This window comes from Gavia stellata, chromosome 11 (genome assembly GCF_030936135.1).
Source record: "Gavia stellata isolate bGavSte3 chromosome 11, bGavSte3.hap2, whole genome shotgun sequence".
Classification (NCBI taxonomy): domain Eukaryota; kingdom Metazoa; phylum Chordata; class Aves; order Gaviiformes; family Gaviidae; genus Gavia; species Gavia stellata.
In genome coordinates this window covers 7,199,253-7,216,498 of record NC_082604.1, presented here as the reverse complement: position 1 = coordinate 7,216,498, position 17,246 = coordinate 7,199,253, and the positions used below count along the sequence as shown (strand labels likewise).

Genomic DNA, 17,246 nt, shown 5'->3' with positions numbered 1-17,246 from the left:
ACCAGACAAGTGCTTTTATTATACTAAATGGAATTAATGTCTAAAACTATGCTTATGTGTTTGCAATACTGGCATTTGAGACCCCAGACTTGCAAGCTGAGCTGTACAAGCAGGCTTATGTAAACTTTCCAAAGCTTTAAAATGTGTGTCTAATTATAGAAGGTTAAGTATACTGCTTTTTTATCTTTTTTCTTTTTTTTTTCCCCCCTAAGGCCATGTGGTTATGATATTATTGAGATTCCATAATGCCTCCTGCCGTGACAGACAGCCTTGACATCTGGGCAGTGGATTCACAGATTGGTGCTGATGGCTCAATATCTGTGGACTTCCTGTTGCCTACTGGAATCTACATCAACCTGGATGTCCCTCGAGATGCCACCATATCTCATATTAAACAGGTAATACCAAATGGTCAATTAACTGAAAAGTTATCTTATATTTGAAATGAGTGCTGTTTCTGATTTTTATGTTCCTTTGGCAAATCAAGTAATGAATTTGAGTAGGCATAAAAAATAATGTATTGAAGGCGCGTGCATAGCAGATTGATTAATAAAGATGTATATGTGTCTGGGAGTTTGGAATGTTTTTGGGCAGATAGCAAGGTTTGGAGAAATTACTTCTTGCTGATGGTTACACTTCAGCAGAGTATTAATACAGAGCTATTAGAATAATCTGTATTGCTACATCTAAGCCTTTTTTTAACACATTTGTAATACATTGTACGTTTATTTAACATTTCTCTGATTAGTGTGGAAAAAAGGAGATGCTGTGTCTAATTTGATATTTAATATAGAAGTCACAGATTGTGCTCCTGCTTCTTTTCATTGACACCAAAGATGGATGCTTTAAAAATTATGTGTGCCACTCTTAAAGGTTATGTACAAGTGCCTTGTTAGGGACTCACTTAAAACGTGAGGGAGTACTCAAATCGAAGGAAGGGGAGCATTTAAGGAAATAACCACAGATATTAAATAATAATCTACTGACCTTTCATCAGATAATGGCCATGTTGAAGGCATTTAGACAAATTACTTTGGAATTAGGTAGTGGGTGAATTACAACACCAAGAAATCTGCTCTTTAAGCATAATAAACTTCTAGAAGAAAATAAAGTGTGATTTCACATTCCATTGCATTGCCTGGTAAATTAAGTACATTTTTCATTCCTATTCAGTCTGACAGTATTCACTTGTTTATAGAAATTATTTTCTTTGTATCAGTAGTAGCTTAATGTAATTTATTGTACTCCTAATTTGAAACTTTCTAGACACTGAAGTATTTTTTTTTTATGCAGTGGACCACTTAGTATTTAGAAGAAATGAGAGTGCCACTAGAAACTGAAGTGATCCAAGAAACAAGTTTTGAGCTATACTCAAATACTTGAAATAATTCAGACTGGAAAAATGTCTTTGTTATAGTAAAAGGGGAACCGGGGCAACTACAGGTTAGTTGGTGGGTAAGCTGATAGTGATTTCAACTGATAAAGAATTTAAAAAAACAAGTGTGTAAGTGACAACAGTAGGGGACTTGAACTAAGCTGTCTGGTTTTCTTTATGGTTGTGACACATAGAAACTTAACATGCTATAAACAGGTTCTGTTGATACTTAGCTGTTTTTCAGAGAAAAGGAATGTTGATCATACCTACATTACGGAGGTCTTTCATGGAAATCACTGTATTTGAAAGCAAAACAATAATAAAGACTTTGGCATACTGGATTAGTAGCTTTGCTTCCACCATGTTGCTGTGACAAGCCCTAATTTGTGGACCCTTGAGTGTATAAATAAAGGACTTGAAAGCATATATAAGGAGTTTATCCTGTGAAACTGTTGAGATTAAAATAAGAGAACAGAGGAAAAATAACCAATTATTTGAGAGATGAAGAATTTCTCATTTCTGTAGACTTCATAATTCTACCAGGCCAGTACTTTGGGTGACGGCAAATGGCTGCTTCAGTGAAAGTCAGTTTCAGGGACCTCATGGCTTTTTGAATTTTACAGTCATTAAGGGATGTAGTAAGTACCAGTAGCTGGGAATTGAAGTTAGACAACTGAGGAGGGGAAAAAAAAAGTGTACGTATTTTTAATCCATATAATTGACTATTGGAGAAGAACACAGAGGCAATAATAGATATAGTCTTTTGATACCTTTGAAGTTGGAATTTTTGCTGTACACCAAAGGTAGTTGCTGGATTCAGCTCTTGCTCAGCTAGGCAAAATATACTGGAATACATTTCTGCAAGGCAGAATTCATTGTACAAATCTATGAAATACATGCAGGTATGTTCAGTTCGGCAAAAGGATTTCAGTTCAGCTTCAGTTGTTTGAGAAGAGGATTTTGCCATTGCACTGTTGATCCCGCAGTTCCTGTTTCAAAATAAGCTTCAGAAACAGATCCATATAATGTAAACTTTTAAAATTAGGACAAAAATATTCTCACAGATAAAGATTTAAATAGCATTTAGGTTAGGAGAGCTCTTTTTACTTCCAATTTTGATTTCTGCTAAACATTTGGTGTATTTTATGTATTTGATACATTGATGTTAGTTAAAGTGTAATCTGCTACTTAAGTATTTAGTTCAGTAAAGCATTATTTAGTGTTCTGTGGGCGACTTGCATGTCTTAGTGGCCTGCCGGTAATTTACAAATAAGTTTACTTCAAGCTTCTTCAGACAACAGGTAATTGTTTATTCAGGAATTAGTTCCATAGTGGGAACTTGTTTATATATGACAATAATTACTGGAAAAAGAAAGTATAGATATGTCTTGAGGGAGAAGGATTTTGATAGGAAGCTATAGGAATGGATGGAGGAGAGTGACAGTTTGCGCGTCAGTGTCAAGAACATCTGCCTCCAAAATCAGTAAGTGCTTTGTTCCTGTAGTGACAGCCGTGGTCCTGCAACTTTACTGCAAATAGGACTATATTGGGTCAATCCCAGGATAAGGGTTAGTGCTGCCCTTTTCTCATCACCTCATAGTACTTGTCGCTGTGTGTTTTTTATCCCTGGGATATTTACGCATGCAAGTTGCTGCTTAAAAATAACCTCAAGATAGAGATTACAAACAAGACAAAATAAATACATTATGATATATAGGGATAAAAAAGAACCAAGTTAGCAAACATGTAACTCTTACGTTCTTTTGGGAACATAAATGGAAATCAGTGTTACCTTCAGTGTCAGAAGATATGTCCATGCTTTCTTGTTTTGTTTTCTTTCTTTATTGTCTTTGCAGCTGTTATGGAAGCAGGCACATGCCTATCCACTCTTTCATCTCCTCATGGAGATTGACTCTTACATGTTCTCATGCGTGAATCAGACTGCTGTACATGAAGAATTAGAGGATGAAACACGGAGACTTTGTGATGTTAGACCCTTTCTTCCTGTCCTTAAACTAGTGACAAGGAATTGTGATCCAGGAGAAAAGTTGGATTCCAAAATAGGTGTCCTTATAGGCAAAGGTAATTACATGTAATTTTTTTTGAAAAATGAGGGTAAACTTTGTTTTGTATGAGAGTCTTAACTGGGCAGGTAACAGTGGAAAAAATAATAATTAAAAAAACCCTAAAAATTAAGTATTTCCCTGACAGAATTTCCTTTTCTCAAACTAATACTGATGTAGTTTAAAAGAATTTAAATACTCAAGATGAAACATTTGAAAGTTGTTGAAAGCTACTTTCTGTATTGTATTTTGGCACTGTCTTGTATTACAGGAATCAAGAGCAAATTTTATCTTACTAGATGAGGGAAAAATCTATAATATTATTAGTAAGGGAAGGAAAGCATAATCACTGAAAAGTGTTATCATAAATAGCCTAACAGCAAACTGGATACACAGAAGGAACTAGAAATTATTATGGTTTTGTTATACATGGTTTCTGAGTTGGTTAACAATATGATTCTTGTTTTTGCTCTCAATTGTGGCACTGATTTTCAGCAAACAATGAAAAGCTATTTTTAAAGGTTTCACAGTAACTTGATGTTATTTCAGAATTTTCAGCTTTTAAATCTACTCTGCTTGGTTATACAATCAAGATTGACAGGGTTGTGTGAGGTCATACCTCTTGTTTTAAAACAATGAACCATTGTTAGCTCTTTTATAAAGACTGCAGGTTTTGTTTAGATTTCAGCAGTACACTGTCTGCCTATTTGTTAAAACTGACAATGGAAGCAGTTAGCCAGTTTAACCATTCAGACATATTCTGACAGATTCCGAGAGATTCACATTCTTTGATTGCATATTTTGCTTATTATAGCTGTGCGAGATCCTTCCTTATGCAGCCCTTATTCTGTACCTTAGCAGTGGGAAAAAATGTGTTCCTGTCTAAGCTTCTAAACTTAGTGTTTTGTTCTCAAAAGGTGTTCAGTGTTGTGTAATTTGGACAATGTTCTTCAAAGTTCAGGAGAAAAGAAAGAAAGAAGCACTTGCAGGCCCTATACTTCCTAAGTACTGGAGAGTTACAGCTGTGTGGGCTCTCCACTGTGTATTCTCTCTTTACATATTTTGGAAAAGGAACTTTACTGGTCTTGGATTGGTTGAAGTTTCAGTGCTGTCATTTTGACTTGAGTAGAAGATTTTAATCCCATGGAAAACTGAAGAATAAATTTATCTATTTATGGTCCCACTATCCTTCTTTTTTGACTTTTAAACAAAATAAAAAAAATTATGTCATCTTTCTGTGGGATTAAAAAAAAAAAAGTTGCTAACAATTCTTCCCCTCTATGGTCTTTATGATGCATTTGCTGTGCTTTCTTTGTATTTGCTCTTGTGAGGAGAGACTTAAAGCTTCCCAAACTATCTCGAACTCAGGGTGAGGTTGTTTTTTCCATTTAATAGTACCTAAGAGAGGCATTGGTTCTTGCTGTTTAAGCTAAACTCTCGTGCCAGGTTGCATGGGAATTGTGCAAGTAACTTTGGAAGTCTACTGATGTACAGGACAATGTAGAACCCAACTCACTTTTGAGCACCCATTTTGGATGGGATGTCTGAAGAAAACCACTTATGTAATCTTAACTTAAATATAATAAAGGTTTGAATGGGATGGTAAATAGACGGGCAGTATTTGTACAGGTATGTATCCTTTCGCTTGCTTGAATTCTTTCAGGTCTCCATGAGTTCGATGCCTTACAAGATCCTGAAGTGAATGACTTCCGATCTAAAATGCGGAGAATCAGTGAGGAAAAGATTCAGTCGCTTGTGGGTCTCTCCTGGATGGACTGGTTAAAGCACACTTACCCACCAGAACAGGAACCTGTTATCCCAGAGAGCTTCCAAGATAAGCTCTATAGTGGAAATCTTGTAGTGGCTGTTCATTTTGATAACTGCCAGGTAGGAACGGTTGTTCATCACATCTCATGTACTGTTCTTGATCCTGATTTGAATTAGCACGTGATTGATCAAGGATGTAAATGAAATAGAATACTAACATTATGGTGTTTGCTTTAAAATGCAAATTCTTGCAGCAGGATCCTTGACTCTTGAAAGAAAGTGAGGATGCGATCCTGCAGTTGTGAACTTAACTTCTAAAGTAAAATTAACAGTTCTACTTCTAAAGTCAAAATGTACAACTTGTGTATTCTATATTATTTCACATTCGTTTAAATGTAAAACATAATTCAAAGTTGCCAGGACTTTTTTTTGCCAACTGTTACTGTGTTGCTTCACTAGCATTCAATTTTAGGCTCAGGGATGCTGGTGAATTGGAAGGCACCATATTCAACACACTTCTCTTTGAGTGTGATTCATTGTTGAACATCTTTGGGGTTGTCTCTGCTAATTAGGTTGAGCAATACATTTTAAAAAAAGAGGAATTAGTATTCCCTATGCTAGACATGCATATAGACAAATAAAACACTAGCTGAGACTTAGAGTTACCTTTTTGTTTCAGCTAACAAATCCATAGCTTATTTTTAAAATAAAAACCCCTTTAGTTTCCACCTAAAGTGATTTAGTGTCAGTTTGTTGATGTTGAAGTTGCTATGCTTCTACTTGAGTCCACCATTCCCATTATTCATTTTTGCACTGTGTTATTTTGGATAACAGTGAGGGATGAGCATTGGATACCTTAATATCTCACAAGTGCATAAATATATCAGGCTATTATTTGGTGTCCATTTTGACCCAGGTGCTTGATACTGATTTTCTAATGATTCAGCTGATTTTTATTTAAAAAACTATATTATCTCTGATACTATCTTTTTTAAATTTAAAAAATCCCAAATGGTAAAATTATATCTGACTCTGGAAACACTAAATGCAGAGGTGAATACTAAATTTGGTCACCAGTAACACTAAGGTGTTTTTATGACAAAACCTTTTTCCAGTCCTCTTTGGCTTAGTAGAGGACTTGTAGTTGTCCGGGAGCAAGAATATCTGTGTTTGTTAGCTTTTGATTGAAATATTGTATATATATGCATAGGATAACAGTACAAAAGCAGTGCACAAGTTCCTGCTGGTGCAGAATGTATTTGCCTGCCACTATAATAGCTTAGGCTGCTGACATTTCAAATGTTTCAAATGCTTCTGCTGCCAGTTCTGACCTTCCAAGCTATTAACAGTTCAAATCTGAGCTGCTTTTTAGAGCAGTAAACTCTGTTCCAGACTTTACCACTTGCACTGAGTACTTAGAATCATCTCAGGAGAATTAAATAGGAAGGTATGGGGACTGTTGCGTCCTTTCAGTAGGAATGCTGCAAGATTGAGAGAAAGGAATATTAACATACCTTTTGTCTAGACTGTGTGGGTGAGCTGTAAAAGCTACCTAATTGTCTTTGGAGGAAGAGAAAGAGACTGATCCCCATTTCTGTTACATATGTGTAAAGACCTACAATTTGGAAGCAAGGCAGCCGTCATAGAGCAGCAGCTTCCTGGGAAGAAAAAGTGTCATTCCCTGTCTACCCACTACCAGTTATGATAGGAGAAGAAAGCCTTTGCAGTTTGGCAGCTTTCTGAAAGGGGGAAGCTGTTGTGAACCGTGCAGAAACTGGGAAAATACAGAATTAAATTTGCCTGACTTTATAGAGTTAAATTTTTCTATTAGGGCAGCTTGGCTTCTTACCAGTAAACTTCTATATAAATAAAGCACATGTCAAAAGAATGTGAGCCAGACAACACTTCACATTTGTCAATAACTGCTTTTAGTATGCTTCCATATTCAGGAGTGTGTGTGTGTGTAAATAATAAAAAAACCAAAACCCCAGAACTCACTGTATGAACCTTTGCAAATAACTGTGTGCAGAGCATAAAGTGGTAGATTAAGGGAGATGAGAGATTTCACACAAGACCTTTTACATTAGGAACTTTAAATGAATTTAAACCTTATATTTAGAATTTAAAAAAGAAAGTAACTTCTTACCTTTACCTTTTTAGAACGCATCAAAATGAGAGATTCTTTGGAAATACATAGGTAGCCTCTAAAGGTTTGATTAAAAATTTGCTTTGAAAATGCAGTCTTTCCATGTTGTATTCAGAATGCTACAGGTATTGGCTGCTGCCCCTCTTTTCTGCACTCCTCCAAATATGATGGTGGTTTTGTACATAAATCACATTAACAGTTTCTTCTGCTTCATTACTGGAAGATTTCTTTTTCTTCTGTGTACAGTGGTACCTAGAAAGAGGATAACTTGCTAGTGGCCAGAAAGAAGAAAAATTGACACATCTAGCATGGCTGAATACCTTGAAACGTATGCATGGTTTATTGTCTCCCTCGTTCACATTATAAAATACAAGCTTCTAGATAGATATCCTGATCTAGAAGTCTTTAAATCACTGCTGAATCAATTAGATCAAGTTCTGTGTTCTTAAAAGTACTTCTGATACTATAAAAGTTTGGGAATTGACCATTTTGCAGCTTTTAGGGTGACTATTGCTCTGATTGCACTGAAGATGTAGACATTAACTGTAAGTGTTAAAATAGACTGGTTTTAACAGTTAAGTATTTCTACCTATTTTATTGTGTATTCTATAATTTAAGCCTTGTACGTCTGACTATGGCAAGTTTGACATTCAGTATTCCTGTTTGTGTTTTGTTAGGATGTATTTAGTTTTCAGGTGTCTCCTAACATGAATCCCATCAAGCTGAATGAGCTGGCAATCCGAAAACGTTTGACTATCCATGGAAAAGAAGATGAGGAAGTTGATCCTGCTGACTATGTGCTGCAAGTTAGCGGAAGGCTAGAATATGTTTTTGGTGATCACCCGTTAATTCAGTTTCAGGTGTGTAAAGCTCTTTGGAACTTACTGTAACAGTTCTCTGGTGCCTTGGCCTTGACCTTCCTTCCTATGCCATTGGATGGTCAGCTATGCTGAATAGGAGTACAATTCCTCCTCAGGTCTGCAGCCCTCTCCAATTGTAAAATACGCATGCACCATTTCCTTTGTATCTTAGTAATATATTACTAGTTTCTTTAATTTGAAAGTTGCTGTAGAAATAGTCTGTTAGCTGATAACAACTGTTTTCCATGGGCTTTTAGTATATACGCAACTGTGTGATGAACAGGACTCTTCCTCAGCTGACCCTAGTTGAGTGTTGCACCATAAAGAAAATGTGCGAGCAGGAGATGATTGCCATAGAAGCTGCCATAAACCGAAAATCATCCAACCTTCCTCTTCCTCTGCCACCAAAAAAGACAAGAACAACAACTGTAAGTTGATATGGAGAATATATAATACCCAAAAGGAACAGTGGCTTGTGGAATATAAATCACAATGCCTGGCATATGTGCCGCTACTACTGTTTTCCAGTGCAGGTCACCTGGGTCTACTCAGAGCCTCCACTTGCTTGCGAGAAGGTTTACATCAGAAATAGCAGACCTTGAGGCTTTTTGGAAACTTCTTACCTTCCCTCGCCTCATCCATCCTCCTTCTCCCCCCACCATCTCCTTTCCATTGCTATTGATTCTACTTTTAATTGCAGCCTGGAAGAGTGGGTAGTAATCTGTTACCAGCAACTGGAGAAGTTATTGCAGAGAACCTGGGTTCTCCAGCTTCAACACAATGTGTAGGGTCCACTGGCTTGGGCAGTAGTGGTCTGTGATCTCTTGTATTAGCCCAGATATCTTGCACGGTGTTGCCACTTAAATGATGGCAACTTTTGCCATAATGTATATCTAACTTTTTTTTTAATATGGTGCTTCCTTTATTGCTAAACTTATGGCCTTACAGAACAGTTGTAATTTACGTACTGTCATTCTAAGAAATGAGGACAGACTTTGCGCATTTACGCATTCTGTGTATATTCAGAGTGAACAATAAATTTGAAGGGTTATTCTGAATTGTCAGCAAGTACTACTCAATGTATTTTCTCACCCCCACCCCACCCCCCTTTCAGCTGAGTGTTTTTTCTAACTTTTTTCCCCTTTAGGGCATCTTGTATGCTCTTGGAGTTATGATAACCAGTTTATTTTTTAAGATTCCAAATTTATATTTTTAAAATGCATCTTTTTTAGTTTGTATTTATGACTTTTGCTTAAAATGCTTACCTTTATAAAATAGGTCTCAATATGTTACATTGATTAAGAATGAACTTCTGTCTTTGTTTCCCTTCTCAGAGTGTATGGGATATTGCCAACCCTTTCAAGATTATTCTGTTGAAGGGTAATAAACTAAATACAGAAGAAAATGCCAAAGTAAGTAACTATGCCTAGTACGAGAAGACGTTCTGTTCATCATTTTAATGATTTTCAGTGTTTAGTGAACTCAATATCATACAGATTTCAATTCAGCAAAAGTGTAAGCATTTTTAGTTATTCCCAGTTATATTGGTAGTACTGGTTAAATACTGGCTTTATTGCTGAAGTATTACTTTATTGTCCGAAGTTGGATATGTGCATAAGAACATTATCAATAATCATAGACACTATGATATGAATGTTCATATGGTGCTTGATTTTTTTAAGATGGTATCTGTAAAGTACTGGTATTGGTGTGAAATAGGCTTATTCAAACTGAACTGTCATAAACATCTGACAAAGAGAAGTAGATTAAATATTAAACATTTTTCAGTGGAACATAAGATATTTTTGTAGTCCAGAATATATTCTATGTGTGTCTAAGCGTGGACTGCATGCTTCTGTACAATCTGTCTTTTATTTTCTAAACATGCTTAACACAAAAAAAAGCTGTAGTATCACTTCCTGTGAAAATGTACATGACTGGGCTACTGACTGTTTTACAGACCACAAGTTGTTAACACGTGGGAATTTATTGCACAACTACTTTAAGACTTTGCAAGACACTTGCCTGTGAGGTAGAACAACATTAATTTCATTTGTTTTGTTTGGCAATCAATAAATGATATAGCCAGTCATGTAGATTAGGAAGAAACTCAATTAACCATTGAAGTTTGCTGTTCTGATTCTTTATTCAGGATACTCAGTGCATTTTTTTTTTTCTTTCAAAACTGTTGTTACAACCTCTGTGTATATTAGCAATACTACATAGCTAAATGAGCCATAGTTACAATTTTACTACCTGAGACACTGTGACTGTGGAAATGGATGTCTGCAAAACCAGATGTTTCCCTTTTGTTTGTCTAAACCATTATTTAGCTAGTTGTAATATCTTCTTAACTCTACATTCTGTAGACTCTTAAAGTTTTTAAAAGAATCATAGAATTGTTTAGGTTGGAAAAGACCTTTAAGATCATTAAGTCCAACTGTTAACCTAACCCTGCCCAGTCCACCACTAAACCATGTCCCTGAGCACCACACCTATACATCTTTTAAATACCTCCAGGGATGGTAGGTGACTCAACCACCTCCCTGGGCAGCCTGTTCCAATGTCTGACAACCCTTTCAGTGAAGAAATTTTTCCTAATATCCAATCTAAACCTCCCCTGGCGCAACTTGAGGCCATTTCCTCTTGTCCTGTCACTAGTCACTTGGGAGAAGAGACCAACACCCACCTCTCTGCAACCCCTTTTCAGGTAGTTGTAGAGAGCGATGAGGTCTCCCCTCAGTCTCCTCTTCTCCAGACTGAACAACCCCAGCTCCCTCAGCTGCTCCTCATCAGACTTGTGCTCCAGACCCCTCACCAGCTTCGTTGCCCTTCTCTGGACACGCTCCAGCACCTCAGTGTCCTTCTTATAGTGAGGGGCCCAAAACTGAACACAGCATTCGAGGTGCGGCCTCACCAGGACCGAGTACAGGGGCACGATCACTTCCCTACTCCTGCTGGCCACACTATTTCTGATACAGGGCAGGATGCCGTTGGCCTTCTTGGCCACCTGGGCACACTGCTGGCTCATATTCAGCCGGCTGTCAGTCAACACCCCCCAGGTCCTTTTCCTCTGAGCAGCTTTCCAGCCAGTTGTCCCCAAGCCTGTAGCATTGCATGGGGTTGTTGTGACCCAAGGGTAGGACTCGTCACTTGGCCTTGTTCAACCTCATCCAATTGGCCTGGGCCCATCCATCCAGCCTGTCCAGATCCCTCTGCAGAGCCTTCCAACCCTCCAGCAGATCAACGCTTCCACCCAACTTGGTGTTGTCTGCAAACTTGCTGAGGGTGCACTCGATCCCCTGGTCCAGATCATCGATAAAGATATTAAACAGAACTGGCCCCACTACTGAGCCCTGGGGAATACCACTTGTGACTTGTGGAAGGGAAGGGAAAAGAGGAGGTGGATTCCAGAAGCAACATAGCTATCAAGTTGGTGTGGGGTGGTTTTTTTTTTTCCATACTTAGAAGAAGTGAGTTTTGGTTAATTTCAGTTTGCTTTTAGAGCATACTTCTACATTGATTGTAAGCTTGAGGAGAAACGGGAAAAACAGAGGATTCTTTGGTATTGGTGCCTGTGGATACTGTCTAAATATTATTTAGTATTTTGAATGCTTTTTAGTCTGTAGTTACCCAAGAACAAGAATGCATGTAGTAAACTTGCAAGCTTGTTCAAGTTTCCCTGCATTGTCTGTCTACACTATTACGGAATTGTCACTATATTGAGAAAGTATTTGTTTCCTAGTCCTGATTCTAAGGCTGTTCGATTCACTGCCATTGTTCTTTTAGTTTCATTGTACTTTGGATCAAGCCAATGTTCATCCATGCTGAAACCACCAACAGGGTTCATAAATGCAGTGTTTGTAGTGGGAAACAAAACATTTGTCAGATGGATAGCACTCTACTAATGTGAGCTGGGTGGACTATTTTCACCTAGACCACAAGTGACTTCATTCAGCTGTCTAACACCCAATTTTCCAAATACATGACACTTGAAATTGCTTTTCTTTTTGTCTTGCTCTTTGGCTGCACCATCAGTATATACCATTTCATTAGTAAAAGGGGAGTGTCAGAACGAAAAGAGTAAAATTAGGAACCAATCCCTTACATTAACAGGATTGGAAATCATAGAATTAGAACTAGCCAAAAGGCAAGAAAACCAGCAGTATGTTCTAACAATACAATGCCTTGTTACTATCAAATTTTACTTGATCACTCGTGCTTTTTATATTAATAAAGTAAAAGAAGAGTCAGGGAAGTGTGGTGGCATATAAAGTTACAATATCAGATTATAGCAAGTCAAAGAACAATATTCAAACTTCTGCAAATGTGAATTTAAACCCCTGGTTTAGAAAAAACACAGGCAGATTTTAGAATATTTACTGTTGCTGGTGTTAAAGCACAAGCAGATAATACACTATACGTAATCATATTTCCATAAGATATCTTTAAATCAGCAAAGGAACTTGATTATAAATTCAGTTGAACATGCAGTGAATCTCCAAATGAATTAATAAAGGACCATTTGGTGAATTCTTTCAAGAAGGTTATGAACCAACTGATTTTAATCAGTTCTCTGACATCAGCAACAGTATTTCCTTTTTGAAGAATACAAGGCTGCGGTCTTTAATTACAGAGAAATAAAAAAATCCTGTAAATGTAATCAACAAGAATTTTGATTGTATATCTGTGGATGTACGTATATTGCTGCATATAGGTATGTACACACAGGTGTGGTCTGTATACATTTACGTTTCCTGAAGTAAGATTACTTTATGATACGTTTCATGGATGTTCATTTTGCTGTTCTTAACTCACAGTGGTTCATAGTGGTGAAGCTGTGCCTGACAAAAACAGGTAATAGTGATTTTTATGAGGATTGCTGGGACTCAAGTGAATGCAGTTTTCTAAACTGAACTTTTTCTTTCAGTGATTGATTGTAAACTTGGAAATGAAATTGGGATTTTATAGATGTAAGTCAACGAGTCAGCTTAATAATGGATGTTCCTATGGCACCTGTATCAATAAGGAGTGTAACCCCTAACTGTGTTCTCGAAGATGTAGTACATCTGCCAATGCCTATGATATGACAGCAGTCTTTTGATCAGCGGTAGCAATTGTTTCAGAGAAGTCCAGAATGGTTAGAATGGGTGTTATTTGACCCGTGTTACTTGTTATTTGACCATCTGTCGGTGCTACTAATGCCTTCTTCAGGGATTACTCTGGGCTGAAGGCAGACTTGCTCTCTAGGGTGACTTCATTTAAACTGTATTACATTTTGCCAATGGCTAGTTTATCAGAGCTAGTTTACGAATGCAGAACTTAGTACTGAGCAGTAGTTGGTGTAGCCAAAAAAGATATCTTGAGATTGGGACTGCTTCGATGTTGATCACACTGTTGTTTCTTTGAAGGAGGGAAAGATAGGCTCTCTCCCAGAACAGATATTGTCTATGTCAGTTGGGAATTCAAAGGTGAATTATTTTTATCCAAAACCTGTACCAGATTTTAAACATCTCCACCTTTCCCTTACAGTGCTCAAAAATAATATGATAGCTTGAAGGGAATGTTAGGGAGGTTGTTTGAGGAGTGTAGGGAACCTGAAACATCAGTTCACTTTTTACTCATTTAATCGTAACATTGAGAACTTCTTTTTGGAGTTGACCGAAGGATTACATTTGTGGGGTTTTTTCTCTCTTTTTTTTTTTTTTTTTTAACACTGATATTTTGGAAGGTCACCTGAAAGAAGTTGACATATTTGTCACTTTGCTGTTTGCTCAGGCAACAAAAATAAAGACCTCCTTGTCATGCAGAAATGAGCTGCATCTTAGCATTGACCTGTAATGGGTTTAATTTCAGTGCCAGTAACTCCAGCTTCTTTCTCTTTGTGCCCTTCTCCTTTCTTGTTCCTTGTTTTTATAGTTCAAGCTAGCTGGTTTTGTTGGTTTCTGGGTGCTAAAGACAACATAGAATTCCTGGAATTATGTACATTATTTTTTATTATTACAGGTGATTTCTGATGTCAGGGTCAGCAGTGTTCCCTCTGTACATTTTTATAAACAGTTTAAATAAAAAATGAATTTTTTCTTAAGCTGAAAAAACCCCCAGCTTTTCTCCATTAGAAGCACAAATTGGTTCTACCTGGAGATAAGACTTTGTATTCAGAAAAATAGTCTTATCTTTTTCATTCTGTGTAGTTGTTTGTTTCCTATGATTTCCTTCAGTGTTAGCTATGTTAAGTTAGAAGTATTTGTATATCCATATATTGTATTTGTTACTACAAATGAGTTGTTAGTCATATGTGGTAATATAAGTAATTCAGTACTGAAAAAATTGGTAGCCAACAGTATTTTAAACAAGTATTTTTTGATGTGGCCAGGAACATGAATAGCAAAGTAAAAAGAATTTGTTCTCAAGAATTGTTTGGTTTATTTTAAAGCCTCAGAATTAGCATTTATTTTAAGATAGAAATATTGATGAAATGCATATGTGTATGTTCTGTATAATATTCTATGCAGAATTCTGTAGGTTCCGTGGCAAGCTTAAAATTTCTCATTCCTTTTTGCAGGTTCATGTTAGGGCTGGTCTTTTCCATGGTACAGAGCTCCTTTGTAAAACTATTGTAAGCACAGAAATATCTGGGAGAAGTGACCACATTTGGAATGAAGTACTAGAGTTTGAAATAAACGTCTGTGATCTACCAAGAATGGCAAGGCTCTGCTTTGCAGTTTATGCTGTGATGGATAAGATGAAAACTAAAAAGTCAACCAAAGCAATGAATCCTTCCAAATACCAAACCATTAGGAAAGCAGGAAAAGTGGTAATTATTTCATTTGGGTTTTTTGAGTGTACCTCTGAATTATATTGAAATGAGTGTTAAGAAAGCTTTCGTTGTCCTCACTTTAGTGTTCAAGAATGCAAAATGGGAAAAAAAATTAAAAAGAGCATATGTATTAAGAATTGCACATCTTGATACAAAAAAAACTTTTTGTACTTCTCAGACAGTGAAAAAGGCATGAAAATTTTGGTTGTAAGCCAGTTGGCAAATGGCTGTTTAAAGAATTGTATTTTAAAAGGTTAGTTTTGTTCTGAACTCTAGATGAGTTGTGACTGGGAAAAGATGAAAAAATTAGCATCTAGGCTCACATTCAGGGAAATGTGTATTTTTACACTGGCAGAGTGACACCCTTAAAATTAAGTCTTGTTGTCCTCAGTGGTACTGGAGTACATACTGAAAACTATGCATGTATTTAACTGCTTTTCTGAAAGACAGCACCATTTAAAAAAACCAGACCAAACCCTCTCTTAATTTTACTTATCTTGTCGTGCTTGCTGTATAGTAATGTTCACTGGCATCTTAGTTTCCATGTAAAAATTCTTTCATTTATCAGCATTATCCTGTAGCCTGGATAAATACCATGGTATTTGATTATAAAGGACAGTTGAAGAATGGAGAACTGGTACTGCACAGCTGGTCATCATTTCCTGGTAAAGTTTAACTTTTAAGATTTGGACTTTAAAAACTTCTAAGACTAAAGAAGAGTAGTATCAACTAGTAGAATATTTACTGTATGCATGTCCAATTCCCCTGTCGTAATCTCTTTACTCCTTGTATTTTTTATGTGGATAAATATATAATGTCTTAATCTCTTTCCTGAAAGTATTGTGTATCAGGAAGGAGGAAGGGGAAGAGTCTGCTTGGAATTAGTATTCTAAAAGTTTTATCTGTTATGGAAGGAAAATCACAAAAAAATAGATGCATGTTTATATCTAGTGTTACCTTTTTTTAAGACGCAGTTCAGGTTTCATTTGTTTCCCTATGCTATGCATCCTAAACTAAATAGATAAGCTATATTGTATGTGACAATATTTGCATCAGCAAAAAATGTGAACTGGAATTTTTTTAAAGTCTTCCTTCCCTGACATGCAGATTAATTAGTAAGAGTGCCTGAAACCTCCATGTCACTCTTCATTCCATCTTGAGAAACCATGTATCAACTTGGCTGTAGTGCTGAAACAAATCTGGCTTAAAACTCTCTTCTGTTTTTTCATACTATTTGATACAGAGGCAGTGTGTATACTGGTTTACAGAAGCTGCAGATCTTACTGGGATTTGGTTCAGTATAGGGATATCTCAGCTTCCCTTGACTGTTACATTTATTTTGGAAAGAGAAAATCAGTTTCTCATTGGGTGATAATCTAACATTTGTGAATGTAGGAGGTATGGGTAGTTTATGCTGGAAATGCAGTGCATTGTAATAAAAGTGCTGTGTAGCAAAACCTGCTTCTGTCCATTGTATACAGTAAGCAATTTTTTACTGCATCTTTGCCTTTCAGATTTTTTAATTTTAATGCATGCCTGGCCTGTAATATTAATTGTTCTGTCTAATGTTTCAGATGAACTTGAAGAAATGTTGAATCCAATGGGAACTGTCCAGACTAACCCTTACACTGAAAATGCAACAGCTTTGCACATTAGATTTCAAGAATATTCAAAACAGCCTATTAATTACCCTCCCTTTGATAAGGTAGGGTATGACATAAAGAGCAGTTATGAATGCTTATGTGTAAATAGCTATTTCTTCTTTCCTTTCAACACTGCCTTTTCCACTGAATTCCCCACTTCCCACCTTTTAGTTAACCTACTGCATTTTTTTTAAACTTTCACTGCGTGAGAGTGCCAGTGCTCTGACTTCAGGGTCTTCAGATAGTGTTTTGAAGATGTATACTTTTAAAAATAATCTGTACATAGTCTCTTGACGGTCAGCAGCATAATCAGTTTCCAGTATCAATGATCTTACAAAAAGTTAAACTTATCTGCCGTTCTGGAAACCTTCAAACTGTGCCTGCCTGTGATCTATAAAGATCTGTGATTTCTTGTACAAATGTGCGTTACCCACTCTTTGCGACACTTATTCCTCTATGAGCTAAAATCCTTTCAAGGATAAATAGACTCTTAATACTGTATGAAAAGGGATTTCTCAAGGTCTGCTCTTGAACTAAATCCACTTAAGTTGCCCTGCAGTTTTCCACAGATA

The 17,246-nt window shown here is 36.7% G+C and overlaps 1 protein-coding gene across 1 annotated transcript in view; it reads left to right on the top strand.

Moving 5' to 3' along the window:
• The first annotated feature begins 245 nt into the window (after window positions 1-245).
• Window positions 246-17,246, top strand: part of PIK3CB (phosphatidylinositol-4,5-bisphosphate 3-kinase catalytic subunit beta) — a 46,752-nt gene continuing 29,751 nt past the window's right edge. The window contains exons 1-9 of the mRNA XM_059822529.1: window positions 246-398; window positions 3,232-3,457; window positions 5,102-5,325; window positions 8,029-8,211; window positions 8,469-8,639; window positions 9,546-9,623; window positions 14,777-15,028; window positions 15,600-15,696; window positions 16,606-16,736. Of these exons, the coding sequence (XP_059678512.1) occupies window positions 246-398; window positions 3,232-3,457; window positions 5,102-5,325; window positions 8,029-8,211; window positions 8,469-8,639; window positions 9,546-9,623; window positions 14,777-15,028; window positions 15,600-15,696; window positions 16,606-16,736 (1,515 nt within the window). The remainder of the gene's footprint in view (window positions 399-3,231; window positions 3,458-5,101; window positions 5,326-8,028; window positions 8,212-8,468; window positions 8,640-9,545; window positions 9,624-14,776; window positions 15,029-15,599; window positions 15,697-16,605; window positions 16,737-17,246) is intronic.